Source organism: Halichoerus grypus, chromosome 2 (genome assembly GCF_964656455.1).
Source record: "Halichoerus grypus chromosome 2, mHalGry1.hap1.1, whole genome shotgun sequence".
Classification (NCBI taxonomy): Eukaryota; Metazoa; Chordata; class Mammalia; order Carnivora; family Phocidae; genus Halichoerus; species Halichoerus grypus.
In genome coordinates, this window is record NC_135713.1 from 41792850 (window position 1) to 41808859 (window position 16010).

The 16010-nt window shown below is 50.5% G+C and overlaps 1 protein-coding gene across 2 annotated transcripts in view; it reads left to right on the plus strand.

Moving 5' to 3' along the window:
* NDST1 (N-deacetylase and N-sulfotransferase 1) overlaps positions 1-16010 on the plus strand; it is a 63300-nt gene that overhangs the window by 25796 nt on the left and 21494 nt on the right. For both annotated transcript variants that reach the window (XM_036113565.2, XM_036113566.2), the window contains exons 2-3: positions 2767-3663; positions 13724-14218. In XM_036113565.2, coding sequence (XP_035969458.1) covers positions 3070-3663; positions 13724-14218 — 1089 coding nt within the window. In that variant the 5' untranslated portion in view covers positions 2767-3069. The remainder of the gene's footprint in view (positions 1-2766; positions 3664-13723; positions 14219-16010) is intronic.

Sequence of the window (16010 nt, forward strand, 5' to 3'; positions counted from 1 at the left end):
ACCCCGGGATCATGACCTGAGCCGAAGGCAGACGCCTAACGACTGAGCCACCCAGGCGCCCCGGAACTCATTTAATTTTCACAACTATGGGAGCATGTCAAACTTTGCTGTTTTACAGATTAGGAAACTGGGAGCACTGAGAAGTTAAACAACTTGCCCAAGGTCACACGGCTGCTGGGAGGTGGCATGTGGGTGTGAATGAAGCTGCCTCCTTCCAGTCTGCGTGTAACCATAAGGCTTTCTTAACCGTAGAGTTTAGGTCCACGGGTGGGTTTGAGGGCATGGGGTCTGGACTCCTTGAAATTGTTACAAGATTTTCCAGCATATGTGCATATTTTTTTATGGGAAAGTGTTGTTAGATTCCCCCAGGGGTCTGTGATCCCCAGGTGCCTGACACTGCTGGGTGCAACATTACCATGCACACTGAAAGTCTGTTAATGCAGTTGACCAAGGGCCGGTGATCACAGCACCCAGGCCTGCAGGGGAAACACTGTCGGGTGGCCGGAGTGGCCAGGTGCCCCCAGGCGTGGCAGACTGGCGGGGCATCCTCCAGGCAGCTGCACCTCTCCACCCACTGTGCTCTGGTCTTGGCCCCGAGGCCGAGAGGTGGGGCTCACTGTGGCCGCAGGGCAGAGGGCTGCCCTCATCAGGGGGAAATGGGACGCAATTGTAGCCTGGGAATAAACAGGACTGTCACCCCAGCCCTTCAGCCTCCGCCCAGGAAACCTGTTTGCTCTTGCCCTGCTCTCAGCTAGAATTGCAAGGAGTCCCTGGAAAGCTCTGCACTGTCCCTTATCTCCAAGCTGAGGCATGTGCCCTTCCCCATTCCTACCCCTGGTCAACCCACACATGTTCTTCTGGTCAGTTCAGGTACCATTTCCTCCAGGAAGCCTTCCTTGATCCTCCCCCTCTAGGAGAGTTCAGTGCCCCCGAGTTCTCTCAAACACCCTTCCCCCACTATCACACTCGCCCCCCCAGCATTGTAGTTGCCTGTTTTCTTGGCTGCCTTGGGTTCCCCGGGGTGCTGGCACATAGTAGGGACTGAATTGCAGAATATGGGAGGTGGAAGAGCCCCCCTGAGATTGGCCCAAGCTCCTCGCTAATAGGCAGGAAGCCCAGAGAGGGGTTATGTGCTCCGAGTCACATAGCATATCATTGGCAGAAACTGGGAGCAGTGGTGGCGTCTGAGACATATCCTCATTTCACACTCCTGTCTCTTGCTTCTGAGCACATCTTTTAAAAACATTTGTTTGTGTCTTTTTTTTAATTTTCACGAACATAGTAAATGATTGTTGTAGAAAATTTAGGAAACAAAAAGAAGAAAATAAAAATCATTCGGAGATAATCATTGTTAACATTTTGGGGTTTTTTTGGTTTGGATTTAGTACCAGTTTCTGGTTTACGCATAACAATTTTTAACAGAAATGTGACCATGCATACTGTTTTATAAATGTTTTCCACTCTAACAACATGTGTGGCAATTATATTTCTATGTCAGTAAATGTCCTTCTTCCACATCTTGTACAAGTTGTAAGTGGCTGCCTGGCATTCTCTCTGATGCTTGCATCATAATTGCTAAGGACAATCCCCTATTGTTGGGCATTTGCTATTACAAACAGCCTTGGGATTAGGATTCTTTTGGGGAAATCAGTACACACTTCTACAATTACAACCCCTAGGATAATAAGTTCCTAGAACTGCAGTTGTTGGGTCTCTGGTACGCTGCGGCCTGGGAGGGATTTTCAAGATCTTCACCCCCAAGTCTGGGTCTGAGGCTTCTATTCACCCCCTGGCTGTGCCCGCCCAGACCCTCACACCTTCTGTCCCTGTCCCCATCCCCATCTCTCTCCTGCTAGCTTTCAGCGGCTGCTTCCACTCATGTGTATGGGGGACTGGGGGCTGCTATTTGGGGTGAGGAAATTGGGGCCTTGGTTCAGTGGGGGTGGGTGTGTGGTCTTCATTTACTTTCCAGGGAGACCAATACAGGTGACCTGCTCTGGGCGGGGATGGTGGGGCTGAAGGGGACCCAGGAACCCTAAGTTCTGGCTGCCTGATGAGGCTGCTCAGCCCATTCAGAGAGAGAGAAATGGTGGGGGGAGGCACTGTGGGTGAGGAGGAGACGGTGAGGTTGGGGTGTTCAGCTGTGATTTAGATTTCCATGTCTAGCTCCCAGGCCTTGCAAATATTTTTTTCACTTTGTCCTTCCTGCACCTGGAGTTCGCTTGGTCTGGTCTTGGACTCTGATAATTATAAAAAAATAGCAACCGCTGGGGCGCCTGGGTGGCTCAGTTGGTTAAGCGACTGCCTTCGGCTCAGGTCATGATCCTGGAGTCCCTGGATCGAGTCCCGCATCGGGCTCCCTGCTCGGCAGGGAGCCTGCTTCTCCCTATGACCCTCACCCCTCTCATGTGCTCTCTCTCTCTCATTCTCTCTGTCTCAAATAAATAAATAAAATTAAAAAAAAAAAAAAAAAAAATAGCAACCGCTGTCGCAGACACCATGTTATACACATTATACACATTAGGATTAGGGACTTACGCCCTGAGCCTCTTGTGAGGCAGGTACTCTTGTCAGCCCTGTTTCACAAATAGGGAAACTGAGGCTCGGAGAGATTACAAAGCTTGTGTGAAATCATGCAGCCAGGGTGGGCAGCAGTACTTGAGCTTGGGCCCACCGAGGTCAGGTCCTGTGTGTCCACAGTCAGCGGACCCCCCCGAAAGCGCACGCTCTGGCTTTTCACCTCTGGCTCTCCTCTTCTCTCCACAGCCTTGGCCCCGGGGGCCCCACCGAGCGAGCGGCATGTGGCGCCCCCAGGCCTGCCCAGTGTCCTTCGGCCCGCTGCCCAGCCCCCCCAGGAGACCCTGACGCCCTGGGGGCACTTCTGCTGTGCACAGGACCACGTGGGGGTTTGCCATGGTGACATAAAGGGGCGCAGAGGAAGGAAGGAGCGCGACCGGCCTGCAGACTGTGCCCCTGGCTGGGAGGAAGGGCCGGGGGCCCGGATCCTCCACTCCTGCTGCCCACCGAGGGCCGCGCTTGCTAAGCGTCTGTGAAATTGTTGGTCAGTGGATGACTCTGGTGTCTCCTGCGTGGGGCCTGGGGGCGGCCAGGGCACACGGGCCTCCGGCGGCCGAGGTCTCGGGGGCCAGGATGCCCGCCCTGGCGCGCCTCCGGAGGCTGTGTCGGCACGTGTCCCCGCAGGCGGTCCTTTTCCTGCTGTTCGTCTTCTGCCTGTTCAGCGTTTTTGTCTCGGCCTACTACCTGTATGGCTGGAAGCGGGGCCTGGAGCCCTCGGCGGACGCCCCTGAGCCTGACTGTGGGGACCCGCCCCCCGTGGCCCCCAGCCGCCTGCTGCCGCTCAAGCCCATGCAGGCGGCCGCGCCCTCCCGCACGGACCCACTGGTGCTGGTGTTTGTGGAGAGCCTCTACTCCCAACTGGGCCAGGAGGTCGTGGCCATCCTGGAGTCCAGCCGCTTCAAGTACCGCACGGAGATCGCACCGGGCAAGGGGGACATGCCCACGCTCACCGACAAGGGCCGTGGCCGCTTCGCCCTCATCATTTATGAGAACATCCTCAAGTATGTCAACCTGGACGCCTGGAACCGGGAGCTGTTGGACAAGTACTGTGTGGCCTACGGCGTGGGCATCATCGGCTTCTTCAAGGTACGCGGAGCTGGGGTCCCCAAGCAGTGCATACTCTGGCTGAGTTTCAGTCCCATTTCTACACTCCATAGCTGAGTGTCTGACTTTCCTCATCTGTAAAATGGGTAGAGTGGTAGCACCTACCTCCTAGGAGTGTCGTGAAGGAGAAGTGAGCGAGTATATGCAAAGCACTTGGAGCACACAGCGCCTGGTGTCTAATAAGTGCTTTTTAAGTATTAGCTGTGAGGGGCACCCGGGTGGCTCTGTGGGTTAAGTGTCTGCCTTCAGCTCAGGTCATGATCCCGGAGTCCTGAGATGGAGCCCCTCAGCGGGGAGCCTGCTTCTTCCTCTGCCCCTCCCCCCCACTTGTGCTCTCACGCGCTCTCAAATAAATAAATAAAATCTTTAAAGAAATAACTATTAGTTGTTCTTAGGAGCACATGGCAGGGGCATTGCCTGGCACACTGCAGGCGCTTGCCTAAGGGAAGCCCCGGGGACAGGTGTGAGGTAGGAGAGGCTCGGCCCCTCGAACGTCGTGGCAGTCTTCCCTAAGGGACGGGGTGTGCCCTCATTTTGCAGATGGGCAAACCAAGGCCTTAGGAGGGTTATGTATCTGAGGCTAGGTAGCCTGGAAGTGGGAGAGCCGGGATTTGAACTCAGACTGAGGCAGTCTGGGCTCTGGATCCTGTGCTCTTTCCTCTTGGCTCTGGTGGGCTGCGGCATTTATGCACCTCCTGAGCAGAGCCATTGTGCATTGGAGGAAAGAGGAGAAAGAAATCCCAACGGGCAGGTGAGCTGCTCTGGGCTCCACGGGGCACCCAGAACTACTGCTGGGGTCAGAGTCTTTGCTGAAAGTGTCGTGGGGAAGCTGTCTGTGGGGAACAGCTGGATGGGGGGCTCTAGAGGCTCTGGCTTCAAGATGGGCGGTAGGGACTAGGTAGGTGCTTGGGGCCATTTGCTTCTTCGTTCAGCAGATATTTACTGCGTGCTGACTGTGTTCCAGGTCCTCTGCTAGGCACTGGGGACACGGTGGTAATGGGAGTGTGCAGTCACTGCTGTCACGGAGCTGACATTTCAGTGCAGTGGGGTGGGGTGGGTGACAGGCAACGAGCAAGTAGACACACCATGTGCCAAGTGGTGATAAGTACAAGAAGGAATGAAGCCGGGAAAGGGCACGGGGAGTGATGGGTCTGGGCAGTTGACGCCGTTTTTGATACAATGGCCACTTTGACAGAGTGACTAGGAGGAAGGGAGACAAGGAGACACATAGCTCTCCGTGCAAAGGGCCTTCCAGGCAGAGGTGACAGTGCACAGATCCTAAAGCAGGTTCTTTTTTGGCATGAGCTGGGAGAGGAGCAGGAGTGGGTCAGAAGGGGCCCATGTCCGCTGGCGGGGGCCCATGTGTCCCCAGGCATTCGTGGGCCCTCTGGTGCCCTGGGCCCTGTGCTCGGTGTAGGGAGGAGCCTGGTCCAGATGAGGGGTTCCCAGTGTGTGTGCTTTCACGCATTAATGCAGCAGGATGCTCTGCCACTAAAAGGTTTTATGGGCCAAGAAATTGAAGGCCCTTAGAAGTCCCGCAGTAGAACAACCTGGTGAGATTTGTTCCCCAGCTGGCTTGATCACAAAGCCCTTTACTTCACAGAGCACCCTCTGGGAAACGCTGGCCTGGTTTATGGCTTTTCAGTGGCATAACTTCAGACTGCCTCCGTTGTCTGTTTTTTCTTTTCTTCTGGACTCTTCCATTCCCTGCCATGAACTACATTAAGTTTGATTCCGAGCCTCTGTCCTGAAGAACATCGCAATGGCTGACATTTACTGAGTGCTCGCCCAGCACTGTGCACTGTCCCTGTGCTTTGTGTGAAGAATGAACTCACCTAACACCCACCAGCCATCCTCTAAGGCAGGTGGAGATCATCCTGATTTAAGAGAAAAGGAAACTGAGGCAAAGAAACGTGAAGAAATGTGCCTCCACTCATCTCTCTAATAAGCACAGATGCAGGATTGGAACCCAGGCAGTGTAGCTGCAGAGGCTTTAGTCGTAAGCACTGTGTGGCGCGTCCAGGGCCTCAGCTGCCGCTTACGTAGTAGCATTTACATCAGCGCACAGAACTCCCGTAGTCTGTGCGGACCAGGCAGCAGGCACAGTGGGCACACCAGAGCTTGGATCCTGTCTGGCCGCAATTCTTGGCTCTACAGAGGGTGGACATGAGGCCCCGGGGAGCAGGGACAGGCTCACCATCTCACTGCGGGGTCAGTGGAAATTCTAGTCTTCGTGCTCTTCCTACCATATTGCTTAAGATAAGACCCTCCTTGGTCTTGAGCAGGGCCCTGTGACTTTCTGCTCAAACAGAGCCCTCTGGTGGTCAAACTCCATCTTTTGGCTCTTTCCACAAGGCCTGCGTCAGTGCTGTGCATTGGGTTTCTCAAACCCAGAGGGTTTATGGACTCCAGAGGTCTGGAGACACTCACTTTCCAATTCCCACGGGTGCTGGATTCCCAGATCAGTGTAAGAGCAGGGGCTGAAAAATCCAGGCCCTGGTTCACATCTTTCCATTATTTATAAGCAGAGTGACCTTCGGCAGGATCTTCAACCCATCTGGCACCATGTTGAAGATGACAGTGGGTGGCACCCTGAGCCACCCAACAAATGGCAGCTATCTTGCTTTGTCATCTCCGGGTTCAGCAAACACAGCTGGTGGTCACCTTTGTCTGTCTTGTGGCTCTGACCAATATGCGCCCCATGAGGGGGGCGGATCTTCATCGGTAGCCCTGGTTCCTGCCGTTGTTGTGTCTCAGCCTCATGACTCCAGGGGCTCTGGGGCTGACCACATCCTGGCGGGGGATTGACAAGGGCTACCCAACTACTTTTATTACACACTATGTGCCAGACACCGAACTCATTACTTTGTAGGCCTTATCATGTGTAATTCTCACAACCACCCTGTGAAGTGGGCACTTTATTTTCAGGGAAGAAACTGAGGCTCCAAAGTGGAATGGCTGTCTGGAGTAACATGGCCCGTAAGTTGGGGCCGAGGATGGACAACCACCCTCGTGCCTTCCAGCCCAGCCACACGTGAGCATGTCAGCACAAACAGACGGACAGATGGGGGGCCTGAGACCCGCAGAAAGGATACCTTGGGAACCTTGGGGGTCCCAAAGTCATCCAGCTAGTTACTATCAGAGTCTGTGTTAGGCCTCCTGATTCTCGGATCAGGGCCCTTCCTCCCTCTACCTGCATGACTCTGTTGGGACATTTGGTGTCTCCTAAGTGGGTCCTCAGTGCTGAGGAACAGGAGGGGTTCCCCTCTGGTGGGCTGAGGCCTACAGTAGGAGTCAGTCTGTGCAATGCTGAGGCTTGCTCTCCATTCCCTTCCCCAGCTGGCTCCTTTTCATTGCCGACTGGCTTTCCCTCTTCCTCCATGTCCCCCAGCTGGGCAGCTGGCTGAGCTGCCAGCACCTGGCAGTCAGCTCAGGAACAGGGCTTTGAAATGGGATCCCCCAGTGCCTGCGGTCCAGTGTGGCCTCCCAGGCCACAGCAGGTGATGGACAGGGCCTGAAATGTCACCGGGCCCCATTGCCTTTGCCCCCACGTAGCCCAAGCAGTTCCCATCTTGGCCAGTGCTGGGCAGGGTGGCCTCTCAGGCCGGGGCTCTGCCTTGGGTCTCAACACTGGAGGCTGGCTCAGGACAGGGTGGGGCATTGGCAGGTACTGGTGTGTGGACAAGTGAATGCAGGTCCCTTATTGCATTTTACTGGGCCAGAGCCCTGCAGAGCCTTTGTGGGAATTAGCAACAAGCATTCCTGCCTGGCGGCTATTAGCAAAAGACACCCTCTGGGCAGAGGCAGCTCCACTTGGGGCACATGGCTCGACGTCCTCAGCTGAGTGTCCTTGTGCAGTGCTCACCTGGCCAGCTCTCCTGGGTGGCCCTGTGTAACCCCCTATCTTCCTCTCCAGACTCATTGGGTGCCCTCATTTGGTGCCCTTTGCTTTGCCCCACCCCACTCATTCTCCACTGGGCAGCCAGATGGATCTTTTTTAAAATGCAAATTGGAACCTGTCATCCCTCTGTTTGAAACCCTTTGATAGAGTCTTTGATGGCTTCCCCTGCCACTTCAAGCCTCCAGGGTCCCAGGTCTGGCCCCAGCTGACCTTTATGCCTCATCTCCTCCTCTGCCTCTTGATCACTCTGCTGGCCTCTTGCTATTCCTTGAGCCCTCTCCTTCCTTAGGGCTTTTGCACTTGCTATTTTCTTTGAATGTGGCCCCTACTTTTCTCCAGTTGATACTTAGGCATTCTTTAAATCTTACTTCAAAAGTCCCTTCTCTGGGACGTCTTCCTTGAGCCAGCTGTCTGTGGCCGGTTATTGACTCTTCTAGAACGATGAACTTGCTCTGTGTGGCATGCACCCCATTGAAGTTTTATATTTATCTCTGTAATTTTGATTGCTGTCTCTCTTCCCTGCTTGACTTTAAGGTTCATGGAGGCAGGAGCCATCTCTGTTTCTCCTCGCTGCATCCCTGGCACTTAACATAATGAATAGTTGTGGAATGAACAAATGAAACCCGTATTGAGTACCTGTCAGGTACCAGGTACTAGGGATCTGTCTGTTCCTTTTTATTCTTTTTAAAAATCCAGTTAACTCGTGGCTCAGTCCGTTAGGCATCTGACTCTTGATTTCCACTCAGGTCATGATCTCAGGGTCATGAGATCGAGCCCCGCCTCTCTCCCTCTCCCTCTGCCCCTCTCCCGCCACCTCTCAAAAAGAAATAAAAATAAAAATCCAGATCTAACAATTGTAAATATCTGTGCCCCCAACATGGGAGCAGCCATCTACATAAGCCAACTGTTAACCAAAATAAAGAGTCATATTGATAACAATATGTTAATTGTAGGAGACCTCCACACTCTACCCTCAGCAATAGACAGATCATCTAAGCAGAAAATCAACAAGCAAACAAGAGCTTTGAATGATACAATGGACCAGATGGACCTCATAGATATATACAGAACATTCCACCCTAAAACAACAGAATACTCATTCTTCTCAAGCGCACATGGAACTTTCTCCAGAATAGACCACATACTGGGTCACAAATCAGGCCTCAACTGATACCAAAAGATTGAGATTATTCCCTGCATATTCTCAGACCACAATGCTTTAAAACTGGAACTCAATCACAAGAAAAAATTTGGCAGAAATTCAAACACTTGGAAGCTAAAGACCACTCTGTTCAGGAATGTTTGGGTCAACCAGGAAATCAAAGAAGAACTTAAACAATTCATGGAAATCAATGAGAACAAAAACACATCGGTCCAAAACCTATGGGATACTGCAAAGGCGGTCCTAAGGGGGAAATACATAGCCATCCAAGCCTCACTCAAAAAAATAGAAAAATCCCGAATTCACCAACTAACTCTATACTTTAAAGAACTAGAGAGGGGCGCCTGGGTGGCTCAGCCGTTAGGTGACTGCCTTCAGCTCAGGTCATGATCCCAGGGTCCTGGGATTGAGCCCCGCATCAGACTCCCTGCTCAGCGGGAAGCCTGCTTCTCCCTCTCCCACTCCCCCTGCTTGTGTTCCCTCTCTCGCTGTGTCTCTCTCTGTCAAATAAATAAATAAAAGAAATCTTTAAAAATAAAAAATAAAAATAAAGAACTAGAGAAAAAGCAACAAGCGATGCCTAAGTCACGCATTAGAAGAGAAATAATTAAGATTAGAGCAGAGATCAATGAATTATAAACCAGAAACACAGTAGATCAGATCAGTGAAACCAGAAGTTGGTTCTTTGAAAGAATTAATAAGATCGATAAACCACTGGCCAGACTTATCCAAAAGAAAAGAGAAAGGACCCAAATTAATAAAATTATGAATGAAAGGGGAGAGATCACAACTAACACCAAGGAAATAGAAACAATTATTAGAAATTATTATCAACAACTATATGCCAATAAACTGAGCAATCTGGATGAAATGGAGGCCTTCCTGGAAACCTATCAGCTGCCAAGACTGAAACAGGAAGAAATTGACAACCCGAATAGGCCAATAACCAGTAACGAGATTGAAGCAGTGATCAAAAACCTCCCAAAAAACAAGAGTCCAGGGCCTGATGGATTCCCTGGGGAATTCTACCAAACATTCAAAGAAGAAATAATACATATTCTACTGAAGCTGTTTCAAAAAATAGAAACAGAAGGAAAACTTCCAACTCATTCTATGAGGCCAGCATTACCTTAATCCCCAAACCAGGCAAAGACCCCATCAAAAAGGAGAATTTCAGACCGATATCCCTGATGAATATGGATTCCAAAATCCTCAACAAAATCCTAGCTAATAGGATCCAATAATACATTAAAAGGATCATCCACCACGACCAAGTGGGATTTATCCCTGGGATGCAAGGGTGGTTCAACATTCAAAAATCAATCGGTGTGATAGAACACATTAATAAGAGGAGGGAGAAGAACCATATGGTCCTCTCAATTGATGCAGAAAAAGCATTTGACAAAATACAACATCCTTTCCTGATTAAAACTCTTCAGAGTATAGGGATAGAGGGAACATTCCTCAAGTTCATAAAATCCATCTATGAAAAACCCACAGCGAATATCATCCTCAATGGGGAAAAGCTGAGAGCCTTTCCCTTAAGATCAGGAACACATCAAGGATGCCCACTCTTGCCACTAGTGTTCAACATAGTACTAGAAGTCCTAGCAACAGCAGTCAGACAACAAAAAGAAATAAAAGGTATTCAAATTGGCAAAGAAGAAGTCAGACTCTCTCTTTTCGCAGATGACATGATACTTTATGTGGAAAACCCAAAAGACTCCACCCCCAAATTACTAGAACTCATACAGCAATTCAGGATTGTGGCAGGATACAAAATCAATGCACAGAAATCAGTTGCTTTCTTATACACTAACAACACAACTGTAGAAAGAGAAATTAGAGAAATGATTCCATTTACAATAGCACCAAAAACCATAAGATACCTCGGAATAAACCTGACCAAAGAGGTAAAGGATCTATACTCTAGGAACTACAGAACACTCATGAAAGAAATTGAAGAAGACACAAAAAGATGGAAAAATATTCCATGCTCATGGATCGGAAGAATAAACATGTTAAAATAGTCTATGTTACCCAGAGCAATCTATACCTTCAATGCCATCCCGATCAAAATTCCAATGACATTTTTCAAAGTGCTGGAACAAACAATCCTAAAATTTGTATGGAATCAGAAAAGACCCCGAATCACCAAGGAAATGTTGAAAAAGAGAAAGCTGGGGGCATCACGTTGCCCGATTTCAAGCTATATTACAAAGCTGTGATCACCAAGACATCATGGTACTGGCACAAAAACAGACATACAGACCAATGGAACAGAATAGAGAACCCAGATATGGACCCTCAACTCTTTGGTCAAATAATCTTCGACAAAGCAGGAAAAAACATGCAATGGAACAAAGCCAGTCTCTTCAATAAATGGTGCTGGGAAAATTGGACAGCCACATGCAGAAGAATGAAGCTCGACCATTCTCTAACACCATACACAAAGATAAACTCAAAATGGATGAAAGACCTCAATTGAGACAGGAATCCATCAAAATCCTAGAGGAGAACATAGGAAGTAACCTCTTTGACATTGACCACAGCAACTTATTTCAAGATACATCTCCAAAAGCTAGTGAAACAAAAGCAAAAATGAACTTTTGGGACTTCATCAAGATAAAAAGCTTCTGCACAGCAAAGGAAACAGTCAACAAAGAGGCAACCCACAGAATGGGAGAAGATATTTGCAAATGACACTATAGATAAAAGGCTGGTATCCAAGATCTATAAAGAACTTCTCAAACTCAACACCCAAAAAACAAATAAGTCAAAAAATGGGCAGAAGATATGAAAAGACACTTCTCTGAAGAAGACATACAAATGGCTAACAGACACATGAAAAAATGTTCATCATCATTAGCCATCAGGGAAATTCAAATCAAAACCACATTGAGATACTACCTTACACCAGTTAGAATGGCAAAAATGGACAGGGAAAGAAACAACAAATGTTGGAGAGGTTGTGGAGAAAGGGGAACCCTCTTGCACTGTTGGTGGGAATGCAAGTTAGTGCAGCCACTTTGGAAAACAGTGTGGAGGTTCCTCAAAAATTTAAAAATAGAGCTACCCTATGACCCAGCAATTGCACTCCTGGGTATTTACCCCAAAGACACAGATGTAGTGAAAAGAAGGGCCATATGCACCCCAATGTTCATAGCAGCAATGTCCGCAATAGCCAAACTGTGGAAAGAGCCGAGATGCCCTTCAACAGATGAATGGATAAAGAAGATGTGGTCCATATATACAATGGAATATTACTCAGCCATCAGAAAGGATGAATACCCAACTTTTACATCAACATGGATGGGACTGGAGGAGATTATGCTAAGTGAAATAAGTCAAGTAGAGAAAGTGAATTATCATATGGTTTCACTTATTTGTGGAACATAAGGAATAGCATGGAGGACATTAGGAGAAGGAAGGGAAAAATGGGGAGGGGGAATTGGAGGGAGAGATGAACCGTGAGAGACTATGGACTCTGAGACACAAACAGGGTTTTAGAGGGGAGGGGGGAGGGGGGATTGGTTAGCCCGGTGATGGGTATTAAGGAGGGCACGTACTGCATGGAGCACAGGGTATTATACGAAAACAATGGATCATGGATCACCATATCAAAAACTAATGATGTAAGGTGACTAAAATAATAAAATTTAAAAAAATAATAAAAATAAATAAAAATCCAGTTAGCTCATCAAACATGTGTTTTCTCCCTGGGTATCAAGCCTGTTTAGGGCACTGGGGACCCAAAGGTGGAAATGATATAGCTCTTGCCTTCAAGAGGGCTGACTGGTGGGAGAGAGACCCTGAGCTGATAATGCAGAGGCCAAGGTGAAAAGTGCCGTAGATGAGCCTCTAACCTGATTCCAGGGAGGCCAGTGCAAAGAAGAGGGTATTTGCATTGGGTTTTGAAGGATGAACAAGAGTTTGTCAGGCAAAGAAAACAGAATGGAACTGGCACAAGGACAAAGGCCAGTTGTACCATATCCAGAATCAGGTGGCTGGGAAGGGGAGGGATGGTACGAAGGAGCAGGGGCTATGCGTCTAGGGAAGAGGAGAAGGGGTGCTGTGGGTACTGTCTGCCGATCCCAGGGAGCTGGGCTCCTGTGAGGGGGTGGCCTCGGGGTGCTAGGTGCATTTGGGGGGTTGGGGATGCCCAGCAGACACCCCCTCTCTGATCTCTTCTGCATTGGCATCCACCTAAGATTTCTCCCAAGGAAAGGATGGTGTGGCAAGAGCCAGTTGGGAAAGCCAGGCAGAGGAGCCTGGTGGCCAGGTGTGTGGGCCCCAGGGGCAGATGGTCTGGCTGGTCACTGTGGCTCCTCCTGACCCTGTGTGGCCAAGGGCAGCCTCAGCTTCCCCCCACCCCATGAAGTGGGATAACACAGGAACTCCGTCCTGACGCTGGTATGGGGACTGAATGAGCAACTGTGATGCCGCTGCCCCGTCCCGAGCACTTTACCGGGATGAATACTCATCATCCTCTACCACCCGGTGAGGAACATTTTACAGGAGAGGAAATGGAGGCACAGAGAGGTTACATAACTTGCCCAAGGCCAGGCAGTCTGATGACAGAGTCTGGGCTCGCAGCTGCTAGACTTTTCTCTGTGTGATTTTGGACAAGTTACATAACCTCTCTGGGCCTTAGTTTCCTCATCTGTAAGATGTGAATGATAGTGATGCCTCCGTCGTGGGGTCATTATGAGGATTAACAGCATCCCTGCGTGCCAAGTGCGTGACCTGGGCTCCTGGCTTTGGTAAGCGCATGGTGCGCGTTTGCTGGTATATTGTTGGGACGGGCGGATCGGGTCTGCGCAGCTAGGTTAGCACAGGGCCAGGGATGTGATAAGGCCTCTGCGAACGTTAGAGAATACTGTTGACACTACTGTTATCAGTCCCCGCCTGCGATTGAGCGTTCCCTTGGGGCTTCTGGATCTGACGGCTCTGCTGCCCTCTCCCCGCCCCGCCTACAGGCCAACGAGAACAGCCTGCTGAGTGCGCAGCTCAAAGGCTTCCCCCTGTTCCTGCACTCAAACCTGGGCCTGAAGGACTGCAGCATCAACCCCAAGTCCCCGCTGCTCTACGTGACCCGGCCCAGCGAGGTGGAGAAGGGCGTGCTACCCGGCGAGGACTGGACGGTGTTCCAGTCAAACCACTCCACCTACGAGCCGGTGCTGCTGGCCAAGACGCGCTCCTCCGAGTCCATCCCGCACCTGGGTGCGGACGCCGGCCTGCACGCTGCGCTGCACGCCACCGTGGTCCAGGACCTGGGCCTTCACGACGGCATCCAGCGCGTGCTGTTTGGCAACAACCTCAACTTCTGGCTGCACAAGCTCGTCTTCGTCGACGCCGTGGCCTTCCTCACGGGCAAGCGCCTCTCGCTGCCTCTGGACCGCTACATCCTGGTGGACATCGATGACATCTTTGTGGGCAAGGAGGGCACACGCATGAAGGTGGAGGACGTGAAGGTATGGCCGGGGGAGGGCGGTGCCAGACAGGTTGGGCGAGGCCTCGCCACCTTCGAACTTTGGGGTGCCCCTTCATGACTTCGCTCTCTCTTCGTGCCTCTCCCCGGTGCTGTGCATGTCCCCCTACCTCGGCCAGGTGGCTTTAGTGATTGTTTTACTAGACAAAAGTGTCACTGGAGATTATATTGAAGCATTGGATATAGAAGAATTTTGGCGTGTGGAACTCAGAAATATATCTGTGGAGGGAGAGACTCCGTCACTGAAGCCCAGGGATGGGAGCTCTGCAGGGTTACATATCTGCCTTTTAATCCAGACGTGATTTTTCACTCTCGGAAATGTTTATGTCAGTACTAGAGCTCCCGCAAAACTTTTAAAGCAAGAATTAGAGCTTGAATCATACACAGGCATATTTTCACTGAGGTCTGTATAAATAGTGGAATGCATGTGTTTATTTCAAAAAGTGTTTACCAAACTCAACTGTATATAAAAGCATTTTGCAGACCATGAAATTTTACACACATGCATCACTACTAAAGAGAAGACCATTAAGCAAGCTTTAAAATGCGCTTTTCATCTAGTCTCTATTTTACTCAAAGTTCTTTGCAAAGCAAACGACATCACTAGTGTAAGTGGGGAAATCAGTGCTGGTTGCCATAAATAGAGGGCAGGCACAACAGTGGATCCAAGGAAAACAAAACCAGGGGATTAAATTCTACAGAGATCGTGCTGCCTGATGACCCCGTTCTCCCTTAGGAGATTAGCAAGCGTTAGAACATATTAGCACCAAATCCAGACTTCGCTTTGATGTTCAGATGGCAAAAGAGACTTCTAAGAGGAGTGCTTTCCTCCCAAGTGAGTCCAGTTGTGGGCGCTGTGTTCCCTGTCCTCCTGAAGTCACTGTTGGGGTTGGCCCTGGGGCCTGGGAGGGAGGCCGTGGGGCAGGAGTGAACACTCTACTCTTCCTTACACCGCCAGAGGAGAAGAGCACAGCAGATGGTGCTGGGGGGCAGGCACCGTGTGGGGAGTCAAGACCCATTTGACCCTAAATTGACTGGAACCCGTGGGCAAGTCCCTTCCCACGTCTGAGCCTCAGGGGTGAACCGACAAGAGGGGCGGATGGGAAGTTTACAGGTGCCCCCATCCCCCGGGGGGTGGATTACAGAGGGGCCTGTGCAGATGGGCCAGGCTTTGAGCCCTCCCAGCTCCCATCTCGTGGGGCAGGGCTGTGTTGCTTGGATCTGCTTTACACATTGTGTTTGCTCCTGAGATTTCACCTCCTCAAGGGCTGTCCTGTTGAAAGCAAGTGTTAAGATGATTGCTGTTGAGGCTTTCCAGCTCTGAGGCCATAACCTACTTCTGACAAAGCAGATCGCTCTGTTTTCTACTGAGGGCGCTCCTCCGCTCTCTCCTGCTCTAACCTTAGTGTTGGCTGCCTGTCCAGGTGAGTCCCTGAGACTGGTTCAGGGTTGATCCCACAGGGAGACCAGGCTACCAGGCTCACTGTGTCCCCTCATGAGCCCTGAGGTTGCCCTGCTTGCTTCTTATTTTCCCCACTTCTACAGCGAGAGGGATGAGAGCAGTTTGGGGCTGTTTCTGTCGAAGAATAGTAATAGCGACACCCTCTTCCGCGCGCTCAGCTCCGTGCACACTGCCCAGTGCTTCGCCGGGCAGGGTCCCACTGGCCTTAAACATCCTTGCGAGTCTGAAGGGGCAGAGGTTTTCTCCCTCCCCGTCCCTTCATCCCAAGCACAGGCTACAGCTAAGCCTTTCTGAGACACGAATGTCGCCTCGT